The sequence below is a fragment of the Podarcis muralis genome, chromosome 14, assembly GCF_964188315.1.
Source record: "Podarcis muralis chromosome 14, rPodMur119.hap1.1, whole genome shotgun sequence".
NCBI classification, from domain to species: Eukaryota; Metazoa; Chordata; class Lepidosauria; order Squamata; family Lacertidae; genus Podarcis; species Podarcis muralis.
Window position 1 is genome coordinate 47,579,652 of NC_135668.1, and position 17,968 is coordinate 47,597,619.

A 17,968-nucleotide genomic window follows, 5' to 3' on the forward strand; every position below is an offset into this window, starting at 1 on the left:
AGCAGTATGAAAAGAGGACTTCTCCAGATGTTTCCAACAGTTCTACAAATGTTGTCAATGGTGCATTATATCAGATGGGGCCTACTTTGAAGGCCTGTAAGGGACGCAGGTGGCGCTGTGGGTTAAAGCCTCAGTGCCTAGGACTTGCTGATCGAAAGGTCGGCGGTTCGAATCCCTGCGGCGGGGTGCGCTCCCGCTGCTCGGTCCCAGCGCCTGCCAACCTAGCAGTTCGAAAGCACCCCCGGGTGCAAGTAGATAAATAGGGACCGCTTACCAGCGGGAAGGTAAACGGCATTTCCGTGTGCTGCGCTGGCTCGCCAGATGCAGCTTGTCACGCTGGCCACGTGACCCGGAAGTGTCTTCGGACAGCGCTGGCTCCCGGCCTATAGAGTGAGATGAGCGCACAACCCTAGAGTCTGGCAAGACTGGCCCGTACGGGCAGGGGTACCTTTACCTTTACCTTTAAGGTTGTATGTTCAAATATTTCTTGCTGTCCGATTTCTGTGATCATTCACCGAGCCTTCTGGTCACACCTTGTAAAAAAAATACTGGTGGTGTGGAAGGAAATGAGTTTTTCCCCCCTCCCTTCCATAATTTTAGAATTTGACATCCAAAGAAACTGATTTGTGGGATGTTCAGGTCAGCCACAGAAAGAAAGACTTCACACACAGAGATACTTAATGGAATTTGCTATCTTGAGATGCTGCCTGTTTGGGTGACCTTACAAAAGGGGAGGACAGATTCATTGGATAGGTCCATGGCTAAATAGTGCATCTATGTTCAGGAGCAATATATCAGTTGCTCTGAATATCAGTTGATGGGGAGCAAGAACAGGATATAGACATTGCTCCACCTTTGGGCTTCCCGGAAGCATCTGACTGGCTTCCTGTTGTGAACCAGGTTCTGGAGGAGAAATGTGTTAGGTCTACATTGTAAAGTTCACAGGACACATCCCAGATGTGTATACTGGGTCAGAATCCAGCTTTTTCTAGGATTGCACACATGCCTGAATTTTGCAATGCAGTTTTGGTTTAAGAAGGCACAAGAAAGAAAGAAAGAGAGAGAGAGAGAGAGAGAGAGAGAGAGAGAGAGAGAGAGATATTTTTGGAGAAAATGTAGTGGAAAGTATAAAAAATATTACATATTTTGGGGGAGAATACATATAATATGCTTATAAAGTATGCACAGTTTAAATGCAAAATTTTCTTTTTAAAAAAAAAAATAATCCACAAAAAAAGATTATGGAATGGATGTATGATTGAGTCTGTGCAGAACTGATGTGAAAAGGAAGTTGCCTGACTTCTCCATTGCCAGAGTGATCTAGATGGGTGGTCCTTATGGAGAAGAGGTACTGGTTGCTCCATTTTTTACTGCACCAACATAAAAGTGCCAACAGCTGCTATTTAGATTAGGACTGGTGGGAAGAGCAAAATTTGGCAACCATTTGTCACATAGAGTAACTACGAAAGTTATTTCTATACCATCTACTTAGTTATATCAGACAGAATGAGTTCAGATCAATAGATCAGGCATAAAAAAACCACATGGTGCAGAAAGATATATTGCAAAAAAAGATTTCTCTGGGGACAGTATTTCTAAATCTGAGACTGGCAGAGTGCTCTCGGTAAACCATATTCTAGGGTAGCGGTTCTTGATTTATGTTGCAGGACCGGGAGCTGAACGAATCCATTTCCTGTGATTTGTATATGTGTACGTAAGAAAGCAGCCTTGCAAATTGGCATACGAAAACTACTAACCTGTCCAAACATTTACTTCCTAATCAGCCTACATAAGCCAGTGTAAGCCATTAGGAATAGATTCACAACCTGAAGTATAGCGTTAGAGCAGCAAGAGGCTTCGAGGAGTTCCAACCTCTTTATGCTGGGTTCCGTTTTCTTGGAATGAAGTTCAGCAGAGACTGTGGTGCCTTTAGGATATATGGTTTTATTTACATATCTATTCAACCTGAGCATAGGATGGAGGGGCTCGTGGTAGGAGCACCTCAGCAGATCTTGCTGCCCCATTTGGTTTCCAGAGAAGCTCCAAAGTCCAGCTTGGCTTCAGCACAGAGCAAGACATGTCTCTGTCTCCAGCTTCCAGCATCAGCCAAACACCCCCACACAACTCTGGCTATTGTTCTTCTATCTACCAGCCAGGTGAGGTGGAAGGGAGAAAGACCCATCCATTTGTTTCTATGGAAACAGAGCTCAGTCTTTTAAGATGCAGGGTACTTAACTGGGTGGCTAAGGTTAAAAGACTAGTTTGACCAGTTCACCTAGTTGCTTCTGATACATCCTAGCTTCAAAGCTACAGTATCACAGATTTGGAATGGACCCAGGGCATCAAAACTAGACATGTTCAACCGGTCGACTGCAATCGACGGGTAGATCCCAGGTGTGTTTGTGGTCGATCGCGGCTGATCATGGGCAATCGCGGGCAAGGAATCTCATTGCCCCCTCCCCTGGCGATAGGTTCCTCTGCTGCCGCAGCGCAACGGAAGCTGTGCTTGGCAGCAAGCGCAAGTAATTACCGGTAAGCGTAAGAGTCAGTGTGGTGTAGTGGTTAGGAGTGGTAGATTCGTAATCTGGGGAACCGGGTTCGCTTCCCCGCTCCTCCACATGCAGCTGCTGGGTGACCTTGGGCCAGTCACACTTCTCTGAAGTCTCTCAGCCCCACTCGCCTCACAGAGTGTTTGTTGTGGGGGAGGAAGGGAAATGAGATTGTTAGCTGCTTTGAGACTCCTTCAGGTAGTGATAAAGCAGGATATCAAATCCAAACTCTTCTTCTTCTTCTTCTTCTTCTTGTGAGTGGCAGTGCTGTTCAGTCAGTTGACTGATCCCCCCCCCCCAAAAGTAGCTTAAGAACTCTGATCCACCCCCCAAAAGCTCAACAACTCTGGGCAACCCAATGTCAATGGGTAGATCACTTCAAATTTTTTTATACTGGAAGTAGATCACAGTCTCTAGGGAGTTGGACATGCCTGATCTAGACTGAACCCATAAAAATACATACAAACACCTTCCACTTTGCAAACAGGGACCCTCTTGATGCAAAAGAAACTCTATTCCACGGAGCAGCAATCCCTCCTCAAAGGCCCTTCTTAATTAGGAATGTTGGAGAATCCTGATGAAAATGGAATCATGAACAGAAGCTGCCATTGTCTACCGATTTGCCCCACATCTGGAACAGAAGTCAGCCCAGAGACCGTGATCAGTATCTGCTGCTACTGCTGTTTCGCTCCTCGGACATTGCCTCATGGGTTCCCCCTTCGCCATCCCCATTTGCATGGTGTTTCCCTTGTGGTGGAATGAATGGGGTGGAATAACATAATGCCAAGGTGATTTTTCTAATTTACCCGGTCCTTCCTGGAGACGGCGGGGGATAGAAATTGGGACCCTCTGCATGCAAAGCAGATGCTCTACTTCTAAGCTACGACTCTTGCACCCCGAATGTAAAGCCCTGTGTACATTAATGGAACAACAATAACAATAATTGCACTTTTGTAACCACATCATAACAGACTCCCCGTGTAGCAAAGCTAAATAGCTTTGCACGCAACTTTCCCTCCTCTTTCTGTCACCGTGTGCCCCTCTGACAGAGAAAAGACAATCTTCTAAGCTGGCACAGAGAGGAGTGAGGGTGACATCAGAGGGAGCCTGACAGATGTGAGTGTGTCACTTTGACTTACTATGGACAAGCAATGCAGAGCACTTGGTAGGTTTATTTTTATTTTTTAGCCTGCCTGAAAGGTGCCATGAAGCTCCATTTGTCAAACTGCATTAAGGGCACCGCAAAAGCTCATCTCTTCCTTCAGCCGCCCAGCACAAACACCAGGTTTCTATGCAGCGCAGGGTTGACATCAGCTCTTAGCAAATGTATGGCTGCATGCCACCCCAATTTCTGAGTGGCGAGAGACTCCTGGGGTTCCAGGTGCTCACCTGGGGCTCAGTCTCCCTGGAACGAAGGTCAGCGGAGACTGTAGTGTCTTTAGGATATATGGTTTTATTTACATATCTATTCAACCTGAGCATAGGATGGAGGGGCTCATGGCATGAGCACCTCAACAGATCTTGCTTCCCCATTCGGTTTCCAAGGAAGCTCCAAAGTCCAGCTTGGGTTGAGCACAGAGCAAGACATGTCTCTGTCTCCAGCTTCCAGCATCAGCCAAACTCACCCACACAACTCTGGCTATTGTTCTTCTATCTACCAGCCAGGTGAGGTGGAAGGGAGAAAGATCCTTAGGATATATGGCTTTATTTGCACATATTTGCAACCTGATGGGAGGGCTCACGGCATCAACACACCAACACAGCTTGCTTCTCCCTTAGTCCAGCACAGATCCAGCATGTGTCTGTGTCTCTAGCTTTTCCAACCTGCATCCAGCTCAGCTCACACGACAAACTATTGTTGTCCTATAAGCCAGGTGAAGGGGTGAGGAACACCCATCCTAGGTCAGGAAACCAAGCCGTATGAGGAATGGTTGAAGGAGCTGGGTATGTTTATCCTGGAGAAGAGGAAACTGAGAGGTGATATCTTTCAAACATCTGAATGGCTGTCACATGGAAGATGGAGTAAGCTTGTTTTCTCCTGCTCCAGAGAGGAGGACCTGAACTTGTGATAGCCTGGGACTCAGGCTCAGACTTGGAGCTAGAGGAGTCTCAGTCCGCACTGGATCCTTTGCCTCAGGCAGCATCTGAACCAAGTCTGGAGCCTGATTCTGAAGAGCCCCAGTCTGCACAGGTTCCCCTGCAACAAGCACCAGCTGGGCCGAGTCAGGGGCCTGAGCCTGCCCTGGCTCCAGATGTGGGGATTGCATCATTGCCTTCAGCTGGGCCATCACTTACAGCTGCTCCACTACCAGTTGGGTCAGGGGAGGCTGAGGTGGCCCCTGGGTCTAGTAACCCACTGACGTCTCCCGAGCTGCAGAGACTAAGGTCTGAGAGAAGGAGAGACCTGAGTACTCACAGGAGGAGTGCTTGCCTTTGGGCGAGACAGGGAGGTGAGTCAGTGGGGGGATCAGGACCAGCTGTTACCCTGACAAAGATAAAAGGATGTCGGACCATGCCCCAGATTGCGGGAGCAACATTGCTGTGTGCTAGATCCTGCCTGAGACCTTGTGCCTGACTTAGCCTGGTTTCCTGCCTTGGCCCCATTGGACTGCCTCCTCGTGGAATCCTTGGATTCGGGACTGGACCTGGACCGCGTTGCTTGGGTTACCCCCAGGCCCAGCACAGAAGGTCTCCACCACTCCTCCTCATCCGCTCAGTGCCTGACATCTGGAATGTGTGTCTACTTGCATTGAGACAATGCCCTTTTCTCTCCTGGGACCATTTGCATTGGAACCAGGTGTTCTGCCACAGCCTCACCTCCCGCAGCCGCTCTCCATCTTCACAAGAGAGACTTTTGCCCTGAAAGACATGTAATGAACACCGGGATTGTATCAAGCGCCGAAGCCATTTGTTTCTACTTTCTCTCTCAACGAGTCTTTTTATAAAGAGAGTTAAGCAGCGCGGCCCTGTCAGCGAAATCTTATTTCCTAGCACGGTGATGGATGGCTGTGCACTACTCAGGCAACAGGGGCGATAACACAGAGTTATGTAACAGTGGCAATAACGGGATGCAATCTTCAGGGGACAATGTTGCTCTCGGGGAGATGCTGTCCGTGATGCAGTGCTGTGTACGCTCAGAGGATTTTGGTGAGGGGTCATGGAGAGGCTCCAGGTGGCGCCAGTGGACTCTGCAGCTCAGGAAGATAATGTTTGCTTTGCACGATGAAAGGCCCAGGTTCAACGTTCTGCCCGGACACTGAGGTCCAGCTCTGAGGGCCTTCTGGTGGTTCCCTCACTGCGAGAAGCCAAGTTACAGGGAACCAGGCAGAGGGCCTTCTCGGTAGTGGCACCCGCCCTGTGGAACACCCTCCCACCAGATATCAAAAAGAAGAACAACTACTAGACTTTTAGAAGACATCTGAAGGCAGCCCTCTTTAAGGAAGCTTTTAATGTTTAACAGACTACTGTATTTTAATACTTTGTTGGAAGCTGCTCAGAGTGGCTGGGGAAACCCAGCCAGATGGGCGGGGTATAAATAAATTATTATTATTATTATTATTATTATTATTATTATTATTATTATTATTACCAACATCTGGCATCTCCAGGTAGAGCCAGAAGAAACTCCCTTTCTGACACACCAGAGAGCTGCTGCCAGTCAGTGCTGGAAGTATTTAGCTGGGTGGACCAATGGTTTGACTGTTTAACTAGGGGCCTCTGCTCCTGCTCGTGTTGCTCACCAACTGTCAGGGGTTGGACTGAGGAGGAATGGTGGGAACTGGCCCCCCTTTTCCCCTGAACCTTCTGGAGAACAGGAGGACAGTATAGATTTAGAACAGTGGTTTGCAGAAGGGCATAGTTCGGAGGCTGCAGAGGGCAGAAGCTGGGAAATATTGGAGGAGGAACAGCAGGAAGAAGAAGAAGCCCCACCAGGGGAGTGACAGCGGAAAGACTCAGTGTCCTTGGAGAGCATTCCTGACCCACCCCCTCTCCCAGGACTAGGCGGGCATTGAGGGTAGTAGAACAGAGAGATCAGCGGCAGGAAGCTCAGATTAGCCGATGCAGTAGAATAGGGAAGATGGAGGGGGGTTAGGGTGGGACTTGGAGCAACACCATTATTATGGAAGGCTGCATTCCTTCGTTGCTCTCTGTGTATAATTGAATAAATTGCTTGGTAAGAACTTTTATCGTTTCTCTGATTCTTGGCTGCCACCGTGGGAGGGATCTGATTTCCTGAAGCCGGACACCAACACTGCCAATGTTCCAGTCCCTTGCTAACCTTTCACCCCCTCGCATCTCCATCCTTTCCAACCCCCCATCTCCTTCAACCCCCCACATCCTTTCTAAGCTCCTTTTGTCCACCTCCCTGACACCCCATTGCCAATCCCTATCCCCCACCCGCCCACTCAGACCACGAGCTTCTAGCACCCTGTTGTGTGCCTATGCAAGTGAATAAATGGGTCGGTGGAGGGTGGTGGCGGTGGCAATTATGACACGGGGAACATGGGAAGACCAGCCTAGGCCACTCACCCACCTGCTTGTTAGCACTCTCTCTCTCTCTCTCTCTCTCTCTCTCTCTCTCTCTCTCTCTGATAATTTTTATTAGTTTTACATATAATCACATTACATAGCATCATATCACTTTATTATATCTCTTTGGCTAACTGAGCCTATCGACTTCCCTCCCTCCTGCCTAATGGTTTACAAAATTAAATTTTGCATTCTTGCATTTCACTTCCTCTCCTATTCAAATCTATGCTTCCAGGTGTCATAAGAAAGCTGCAGAGATAGTGCAGGATAGTGCACACCCTGGAAATTATCTCTTTCAGCTTCTGCCTTCTGGAAGAAGGTACAGGGTTATAAAGACTAGGACTAGCCACCTGAGAAACAGTTTCTATCCAAATGCGATTTTGGTTTTAAACGCAGTGTAAGGAGTCTCTATGTGAGTACAGTGGTACCTCGGGTTACAGACGCTTCAGGTTACAGACTCCGCTAACCCAGAAATATTACCTCCGGTTAAGAACCTTGCTTCAGGATGAGAACAGAAATCGTGCAGCAGCAGCACAACGGCAGCAGGAGGCCCTATTAGCTAAAGTGGTGCTTCAGGTTAAGAACAGTTTCAGGTTAAGTACGGACCTCCGGAACGAATTAAGTTCTTAACCCGAGGTAGCACTGTATATTGTATTTTAAAAATGGGGTATCAGAGTTTTTAGGGGGCTAACCAGGTTGGGATAGCTGGGATAGGAGGCTGGTTGGTTTTCAATGTCTTATGTAGATTTTTCTTCCCAATTTTGTTGTTCTGTATGGGACAATGACAATAAAGATTATTGTACTATCATACTATTCTTGTTATATCATTACCTAAGGTGTTAAGTTATTCAACCCGAATAAGTAATAACTTCATCTTACATCTCTTCAATTAACCCCGCTAGTGATGTTAACTGCTCACAGTTGTCTTTCAAATATAATATAAATTTATTCTGGTCTTTTTGGAATTCCTGATCTTGCTGGTTCCAGATTCTTCCCATCTGTTTCGCCAGTTTTGCAAAGTCCATCAGTTTCATCTGCCTCTCTTCTTTTGTTGGTACTTCATGCTGCTTCCATTTTGGGGCTAACAAAGTTCTTGCCGCAGTTGTTGCATATAAGAACAATTTTTTATCTTGTCTCGGTATCTCTTTACCCACTATACCCAGTAAGAAAGCTTCTGGTTGTTTTTTATAACAAAGGTGTTTTCAAACATCTTCTTTAACTCATTATATATCATTTCCCAGAAAGCTTTTGTGTCATTACATGTCCTCCATGTATGATAAAAAGTACCTTCCTTTTCCTTACATTTCCTTTTTTTTAATAAATTTTTTATTAGGGTTTTTCCAATATTACAAAATAGAAAAATAAAAAATAAAAAATACAAATAAAAACAGTTAAAAACAGTCAATCCTTTCATCACTTATTTTTCATTTACTTGTTTCTTGGACCTCCTCATACCTCCCTTTTTTGTATTCCAGTTCTATTTATTAGTTCAGCAGTTTCCTTCCCTCTTTATTTTACCCTGATCTTTAATCTTAAATTATAATAACCTTGAATTTTTACTTATAAAAAAAACCATTTTTTCATATTCTTTTATACCATTACAGCTAGAAACCACTTAATTTCAATCCAACATCATTCTAACATTCATTAATTTTACAATATCTTTGTAGATAGTCTTTAAATTTCTTCCAGTCTTCTTCCACTGACTCTTCTCCCTGATCTCGGATCCTGCCAGTCATTTCCGCCAATTCCATGTAATCCATCACCTTCATCTGCCACTCTTCCAGAGTGGGTAAATCTTGTGTCTTCCAATATTTTGCAATAAGTATTCTTGCTGCTGTTGTAGCGTACATAAAGAAAGTTCTCCTTTTCCTTACATTTCCAACATTCATTTTTTTGTTCTGTACATTTTAGCCAATTTAACTGGTGTTAAATACCACCTATACATCATTTTCACAACATTTTCTTTAAGCGCACTGCATGCAGTAAAATTAAGATCTCTCTCCCTCTCTCTGCTGGCCTGGTCACTCATGCTATGCTCTCCATCTGAAGAAAAACCAGGGCACATCATTCATGACAAATCCTGAAAGCAACTCTTTCTCCTGCCTATGTGCTTCTAATGCACTGGGAGGAATTGTTCTAGCTTCTCACTTGCGTTCGTTATGCGAACTAAGCATAGGTGTGCCATCGTGCCTGCTTCATTTACATAGTAACATGGGAAGCTGCTTTCTGATGAATCAGACCAACGATCCATGCAGTTCAGTATTGTCTAACAGGGATCAGCAAACTTTTTCAGCAGGGATCCAGTCCACTGCCCCTCAGACCTTGTGGGGGGCCGGACTACATTTTGCAGGGGGGGGGGGAATGAACAAATTCCTATGCCCCACAAATAATTTAACTTCCTTCCGCAGGACCTGTAAGACAGATCTATTCCACCTGGCTTTCAATTTGAATTTAGCCTGATCTTTTATTCCTCTTCCTTCCCTCGCCTTCCCCTTTTTATGAAGGTTACCTACTCTGGGATCCCACAGCTAATTCTCCCCTGGTCTCCTCGCTGGCCCAAATAAGACTAATTTAGCCAGCTAGCCCTGGTGATCATCTAATGCTTATTGGATGGATTTCCCCCCTAAATTGATTTTTGAATTCTAAATTTATTGTTATTCATGTTTTATACTGTATTTTATGCTGTCTTTTGTTGTTGCATCAATTAAGTGTTTTCAAATTTGTTGTTAGCTGCCCTGAGCCCAGTTTTTTGAACTGGGAAGGGTGGGGTATAAATAAAAAAATATTATTATTATTATTACTATTATTTTATTAAATAACCCAGAGATGCATCTTAAATAAAAGCACACATTCTACTCATCTAAAAACACACAGATTCCCGGACCGTCTGTGGGCTGGATTTAGAAGGCGATTGGGCCTGATCCGGCCCCCAGACCTTCATTTGCCTACCCATGGTCTACAATGACGGACAACAGCCCAGGATTTTTAACTGGGCTCCTTCCCTGCCTCCAGCTATCCGTGCCAGAGATTGAAAGTGTGACCCCCTCCTACTGTGCTGCAGTTCTTCCTGCATGTTTCAGAATTCTTGGTGCAGAACTTTGGATTACTCTTACAGCAAAAGTAGCAGCAACACATGCCAGCTGTTGTTGTCCCTGCTGATTTTATCAAGCAAGGCTATTCCCATAGTGTGTGTGTGTTCACTCAGAAGCAGGTGCTTTATTTGGAATACAGTGGTACCTCAGGTTACATACGCTTCAGGTTACATACACTTCAGGTTACAGACTCCGCTAACCCAGAAACAGTGCTTCAGGTTAAGAACTTTGCTTCAGGATGAGAACAGAAATCGGGCTCCGGCGGAGCGGCAGCAGCGGGAGGCCCCATTAGCTAAAGTGGTGCTTCAGGTTAAGAACAGTTTCAGGTTAAGTACGGACCTCCGGAACGAATTAATTACTTAACCTGAGGTACCACTGTAAATGGGAAAGGGGCTGTAGATCAATGGTAGAGCATCTATCTTGCAGTCTGAAGGTCCAATACTGAGCTAGATGTGCCAGCGATCTGACTCTCTATAGTGCAGTTGCCTATGTGTTGTCCACAGCTATGAGCCACCACCTATGTATTTGGGGTAGCTGAGTGGGACAGCACCTGCTTTGCATGCAAAAGATGCCAGGTTCAATACCTGACATCTCCAAGTAGGGCTGAGATAGACCCTCTCCTGAAAGCCTGGTGAGCCCCTGCCAGTCAGTGAAGACATTACTGAACTACCAATTCCACCTGGTACTCAGGCTGAGACCCTACCTGTCCACAGACTGTCTCGCCAGAGTGGTGCATGCTCTGGTTATCTCCCGCTTGGACTACTGCAATGCGCTCTACGTGGGGCTACCTTTGTAGGTGACCCGGAAACTACAACTAATCCAGAATGCGGCAGCTAGACTGGTGACTGGGAGTGGCCACCGAGACCACATAACACCAGTCTTGAAAGACCTACATTGGCTCCCAGTACGTTTCCGAGCACAATTCAAAGTGTTGGTGCTGACCTTGAAAGCCCTAAATGGCCTCGGCCCAGTATACCTGAAGAAGCGTCTCCACCCCCATTGTTCTGCCCAGACACTGAGGTCCAGCTCCGAGGGCCTTCTGGCGGTTCCCTCACTGCGAGAAGCAAAGCTACAGGGAACCAGGCAGAGGGCCTTCTCAGTAGTGGCGCCCGCCCTGTGGAACGCCCTCCCAGCAGATGTCAAAGCGATAAACATCTACCTGACATTCAGAAGACATCTGAAGGCAGCCCTGTTCAGGGAAGTTTTTAATGTGTGACATTTTAGTGTATTTTTGGTCTCGGGATTCAGGCCTCATCACGGGACTGAAACTGCCTTGGTCGCACTGGTTGATGATCTCCGGCGGGCTAGGGACAAAGGTGAGAGCTGTTTCCTAGTTCTGCTGGATCTCTCAGCGGCATTTGATACCATCGACCATAACATCCTTCTGGACCGTCTTGAGGGGCTGGGAGCTGGGGGTACTGTCATACAGTGGTTCCGCTCCTTCCTCCTGGGCCGTGTTCAGAAAGTGGTGGTGGGGGATGAGTGTTCAGACCCCTGGGCTCTCACTTGTGGGGTGCCTCAGGGTTCTGTCCTCTCCCCTATGCTTTTCAACATCTACATGCAGCCGCTGGGAGAGATCATCAGGGGGTTTGGGCTGGGTGTTCATCAGTATGCAGATGATACCCAGCTCTACCTTTCTTTCAAATCAGAACCAGTGAAGGCGGTGACGGTCCTGTGTGAGTGTCTGGAGGCGGTTGGAGGATGGATGGCGGCAAACAGATTGAGATTGAATCCTGACAAGACAGAAGTACTGTTTCTGGGGGACAGGAGGCGGGCAGGTGTGGAGGATTCCCTGGTCCTGAATGGGGTAACCGTGCCCCTGAAGGACCAGGTGCGCAGCCTGGGAGTCATTTTGGACTCACAGCTGTCCATGGAGGCACAGGTTAAATCCGTGTCCAGGGCAGCTGTGTACCAGCTCCATCTGGTACGTAGGCTGAGACCCTATCTGCCCGCGGACTGCCTCGCCAGAGTGGTGCATGCTCTGGTTATCTCCCGCTTGGACTACTGCAATGCGCTCTACGTGGGGCTACCTTTGAAGGTGACCCGGAAACTACAACTAATCCAGAATGCAGCAGCCAGACTGGTGACTGGGAACGGCCGCCGAGACCATATAACACCGGTCTTGAAAGACCTACATTGGCTCCCAGTACGTTTCCGAGCACAATTCAAAGTGTTGGTGCTGACCTTTAAAGCCCTAAACGGCCTCGGTCCAGTATACCTGAAGGAGCGTCTCCACCCCCATCGTTCTACCCGGACACTGAGGTCCAGCACCGAGGGCCTTCTGGCGGTTCCCTCACTGCGAGAAGCCAAGTTACAGGGAACCAGGCAGAGGGCCTTCTCGGTAGTGGCGCCCTCCCTGTGGAACGCCCTCCCACCAGATGTCAAAGAGAACAACAACTACCAGACTTTTAGAAGACATCTGAAGGCAGCCCTGTTTAGGGAAGCTTTTAATGTTTGATGTATCACAGTATTTTAATATTCTTTTGGAAGCCGCCCAGAGTGGCTGGGGAAACCCAGCCAGATGGGCGGGGTATAAATAATAAATTATTATTATTATTATTATCTCTGTGGAAGCTGCCCAGAGTGGCTGGGGAAACCCAGCCAGATGGGCGGGGTACAAATAATAAATTATTATTATTAATAATAATAAATTATTATGAACTGTATGGACCACGTTTCTGACTCTGTATAAGGCACTGACCTATGTAGTGATTGTCTTTTCGCCACCTTCTTTTTGTACAGTGGAACTGCCCTGACTAATTTTTTATTTTAAATGTTCCACAGCATGTTCACTCCCCGCCCCCCCTTGCTTCTCTTGAAAAGTAGAAATAATGAGGGCAGGGACTGTGAACCTTGAAAGAAGATTTCCGTGTCTATTTTAAAAACAGATCCTTTACACGGTTACACCTGATAGCCTCGGAAAGGCCTTCCACTGTCTCAAAGAGGATTGAATCTCTATCTTCTTTTTCTATAATCCACCTGGCGCTTTATTTCATTTTATTATTTGGGGCTGATAATATTATTATGATGACCATTAGACGATAAGCTTGTGTCAGAAAGATGGATTTAATCAAAGAATGGCATACTTGAAATAATTTCTGATTGACTACAGTATATTGGGTACAATATTCCTTCCTTCCTTCCTTCCTTCCTTCCTTCCTTCCTTCCTTCCTTCCTCCTTCCCTCCCTCCCTCCCTCCCTCCCTCCCCTTTAAGACTGAAATTCCCAGTTGTCAAAAAAGGTTATTTATGTATGCCACTACTGCGGCCCATGTTTTGTTAGCCCCCAAATAGAAAATGAGCGAGGTTCCAACTAAAGAAGAATGGCAACTTAAACTGATGGAATATGCTCAGCTTGAAGACTTAATATCTAGAATAAGAGAACAAGAAGGACGTACATTTAGAGAAGATTGGAAAACGTTTATTGAGTATATGGAAAATAACTGTGTACAGTTGAAAACGCTGGCAGCATTAAGATAAATTCAACAGTGTAAATAAGTTATGATGGTTGTAATAATGGGAGACTGAATGGTATAGTTTCTGTAAAATATGCAGGGATTTATGATATGTAAAATGAACCATGGAAAGAGAAGAAGAGAAGTCATTGATATCTTAAGGATGTATAAATGAGTACTTTAAATCGTAAAACAGAAAAATTGATATATATATATAAAAGAAAGTGTGAAATGATGTGTATTTAAGCTTTGGGTAGACAGGCAGAGGGAGATTTATAAATGTGTGTGTTTGTTTGTTTGTGTGTGTGTGTGTGTGTGTGTGTTTGTGTGTGTGTGACAAATTCCAGAGGGGCCATCCTGTTAGACAGCAATAGATTGTGGTGGATTGCTTTGAAGTCTCTTCAGCCCCTTCCCTGTCCTGTATTTTGTATTTTGCCAGAACAAAGGAGGCAGTCCTACTGCAACCCATGGCAGTTAACTCCTTAAATTTGTAAGATTATTCTTTTCTCTCCTGGTCATTGTTTGAAAGTGCAGAAGCCTCTTAACCTTGCTGGAGAATCCTTCTGAGTGCTGCTAGGTCACCAACGCCAAGGGGGACAATCGTGAGCTCACTTGCCTGCTGTCTTGACTGTGTCTTGTAAAACACCACTTTTTATTTCAGGAAGTTGGATGCTTTCATCTACGATGCAGCGGTGCTGAACTACAAGGCCGGGCGGGATGAGGGGTGCAAGCTGGTGACCATCGGCAGTGGGTACATCTTTGCCACGACGGGCTATGGGATCGCTCTCCAGAAGGGGTCGCCGTGGAAAAGGGCCATTGATCTTGCATTGCTGCAATTTGTCGGTGATGGTAAGTCAGAAGGACTTTTTCTCCCTGCTTGAGGTGTTCTTGCAAGAGGGGCAAGAGGAGCCAGTGTGGTGTAGTGGTTAAGAGCGGTGGACTTGTAATCTGGGGAACCTGGTTCGCATCCCCGCTCCTCCACATGCAGCTGCTGGGTGACCTTGGGCTAGTCTCACTTCTCTGAAGTCTCCCAGCCTCACTCACCTCACAGAGTGTTTGTTGTGGGGGAGGAAGGGAAAGGAGATTGTGAGCCGCTTTGAGACTCCTTCGAGTAGTGATAAAGCGGGATATCAAATCCAAACTCTTCTTCTTATTATTATTCGTTCTTTTCATTTCATTTATGCATTGCCTCCCATCAAACAACCCAGAGCGATCAGCAATTAAAGGATCAGTACAAATATTCGCAATAAAAACAATTAAGGAAACCATTTCAGATCTGATACAGAAAGAGACTAGGATAAGAAATCTCCACGCAAGAGGATCCTTGAAAAAGGAACGTCCTCAGTAGGTGCTGAAAAAACCAGCAGGGAGTTCCAAAGGATACCACCACTACTAAAGTATTAAGAATTAAGAATTTATGCTATTAAATTATTAACATTAATTGCTATTAGTTGATTATAACCATTATCTATCAATTATGATGATGATGATGATTAATAATAATAATAATAATTTACCAAATTATTAGGCCACCCCATAACAAAGTTCCCTGAGCCACCTAAAATATAATTCATTGGTAAAGTTCTGCTTTTCATTTCAGGATGATGAGCATAGTTCAGCTTCCTATTTTCATAAGTTTATTCTTCATGTATTTATGTATCACCTTTTGCATGTATGTCAGGGTGATTTCTAAACACCATAAAAGCACCTTAAAATATCTTTAAAAACAGTCCAAAATAAATGAGGAAGGACGGTAGATTGAAGAACAACACAAAATGAACAGCTAAGACAGAGATCTTTTCATCCAGGTGGAAAAGCTTGTCAAAACAATGTTGCCCTTGTATTATTCAGAAGAAGGAGAAAACTAGGAGGAGTTGGCAGTGCCTTTCATTGGCTCTGGCACCACCTGCTGTTGACCTCCCTGCCTTCTACCCAATGGGCCTCAGCTCCTATGGGCAACAGCACCTTCTGAGCACAAAGCTCCAGTCTTCCTAAACTGGAGAGATTGACAAAAGGCTTATATATTGCATCATGGAACCCTGAGGAGCACAGCACATCTACCAAGTCTGTCGAGATACTGTCCTGTCAACAAAAGCCGGGCCACCGGGCATCAGATGGGAGATTCCGATTCTGCCCTCTTTGTCACAAGTGCCCCATCCAACTGCCCATTCATTCCTATGGGAGAAGTGCCATTTATGATAATGTTGAAGGCTGAGCCTTCTTCCTACCTGGAGGGTGAACTGTGGTGCTGAGGATTGCAGCCATCGGCATCGTAAATCATCCTTTCTTTCCTCCCCCCCCCCCAACCAGTCTGAACTTTTTCTGCAAAGCATTCCCAGTGCAGTGTTCCCACTGTTTCCTTTGGAGTAGAGAGGGGATGTAGCCGGGGGAATGGGAAATGGTGGGAATATGGGGGAAATTATGCTTTGCCTGGCATGATATGAGAGAGAGAGAGAGAGAGAGAGAGAGAGAGAGAGAGAGAGAGAGAGAGAGAGAAATATCAGACGCTCTGCTTAACAATCCAAAGCCTACTGAGCTTTGAAGAACAGGGTCATGGCAGACTATAGACAGCTATTAGCCTGCAAATAGCCTTGATAGCTATTACTCAGTCATCTCTGTTCCAAGGAGAGGTTGCTTGTTGTTTTGAAGCCGGTTAACTTCTTCATCCTCAAATGGCCTCTCAGCGCGGGGTGATTGCATTACTTGGAAAGCTCTTGTGTGTGTCATCCTGTGCTTCATTTGACTCTAGGGTGACTGTGTGGATGTGGGAATGTTGAGGGGGGCAGGAGAGGCTATATTGATTCTTAATACCCTTCCTAACTCACGCTAGCAAGTTTCTTTATATAGCAGAGTGCATTCCCCCTTTTATGCAGCACAAAGCTGGCTGCAAACTCGCGTGAGACAACAAACAATTCAATCTGGCTTGCCCAGATTGAGATATGTCCTATTATTCCTGGCAAGACTCCTTTGAGCCCTCCTAAAAGAATGAAGACACAACAGTCTTATTCATAAGTGACAAAAAGTAGTTTTTCCTCACGATCAGGCAGAGCACAGTGTGATCCCTGAAGGCAGGCTTTTGGGCTTAAAGTTACAAACATGAACAAACAGGTTTACCCCATATGGGAGATAACCTGGGGGACTGCTTGGCTGGCAGCCAGCAGTCCAGTCCAGGTGAATCAGGAAGTTCGAAAAAGAAGATCGAAGAGAGGGAAGAAGTGGCTGCTTGACTTGGCCTTTTACCAGGTCTGGAAAGGTCACGCCCACATACCAGTCACATGCAAGAAAGGATGCTCCAGGCCAGGAGGAACAGGAAGTTCAGCTGACTGAACCAACATGCCCTGCATGACCACTCTAGCAAAACAAGGAATGTTGAACTTGACTGCTCCCAGTGGATTACATGTTCCGTTGAGAGTCCGTCAAGGCTGCGAACAGCGGGACTGTTGTGGCGTCTAGTCTGCTTCCATTGTGCCAACCTGCTTCTCCCGGCTACAGGAGAGTATCTTGTGCAGCGGTGCCCGTGTGGAAGGAATCTTAGCCATGCAGTAAAACTCTCGCACAACAGCTGCTTCTATTCTACAAAGCTTTATTGTACTGCAGCAAAACAACAACAACCAGGAGATAGCGAAGGCATGATGCTTCTCCTGTCACAGCCAAAACAGAAAGTAAAAAACGTTCACATAACAAAGGTGCGAACACCCCCTCCAGTGACAGGACATCATTTCCCTTGAGCTGTTAACCCCGTATGCTCTGGGTATCCTCACATTACATCCCACAGTGGACTAACTTGCTGACGTCTGTTCACTGGTGAGCTTTGCAGATGAAATACTGCTGCCTAGGCTGGGAGAAAAGCAATGACAAACCTAGACAGCATCTTAAAAAGCAGAGACGTCACCTTGCCAACAAAGGTCCGTATAGTAAAAGCTATGGTTTTCCCAGTACTGATGTATGGAAGTGAGAGCTGGACCATAAAGAAGGCTGATCCCCGAAGAATTTATGCTTTTGAATTATGGTGCTGGAGGAGACCCATGGACTGCAAGAAGATAAAACCTATCCATTCTGAAGGAAATCAGCCCTCAGTGCTCACTGGAAGGACAAATCCTGAAGCTGAGGCTCCAATAATTTGGCCATCTCATGAGAAGAGAAGACTCCCTGGAAAAGACCCACCCTGATGTTGGGAAAGATGGAGGGCAGAAGGAGAAGGGGACGACAGAGGATGAGATGGTTGGATAGTGTTCTTGAAGCTACCAGCATGAGTTTGACCAAACTGCGGGAGGCAGTGGAAGACAGGAGTGCCTGGCATGCTCTGGTCCATGGGATCACGAAGAGTCGGACACGACTTA

General features: G+C 46.1%; 1 protein-coding gene across 2 annotated transcripts in view; it reads left to right on the forward strand.

Annotated features, from left to right (window-relative positions):
- Positions 1 to 17,968, forward strand: part of GRIN2A (glutamate ionotropic receptor NMDA type subunit 2A) — a 228,047-nt gene that overhangs the window by 195,292 nt on the left and 14,787 nt on the right. For both annotated transcript variants that reach the window (XM_028706352.2, XM_077918644.1), the window contains exon 12: positions 14,290 to 14,477. In XM_028706352.2, the coding sequence (XP_028562185.2) occupies positions 14,290 to 14,477 (188 nt within the window). The remainder of the gene's footprint in view (positions 1 to 14,289; positions 14,478 to 17,968) is intronic.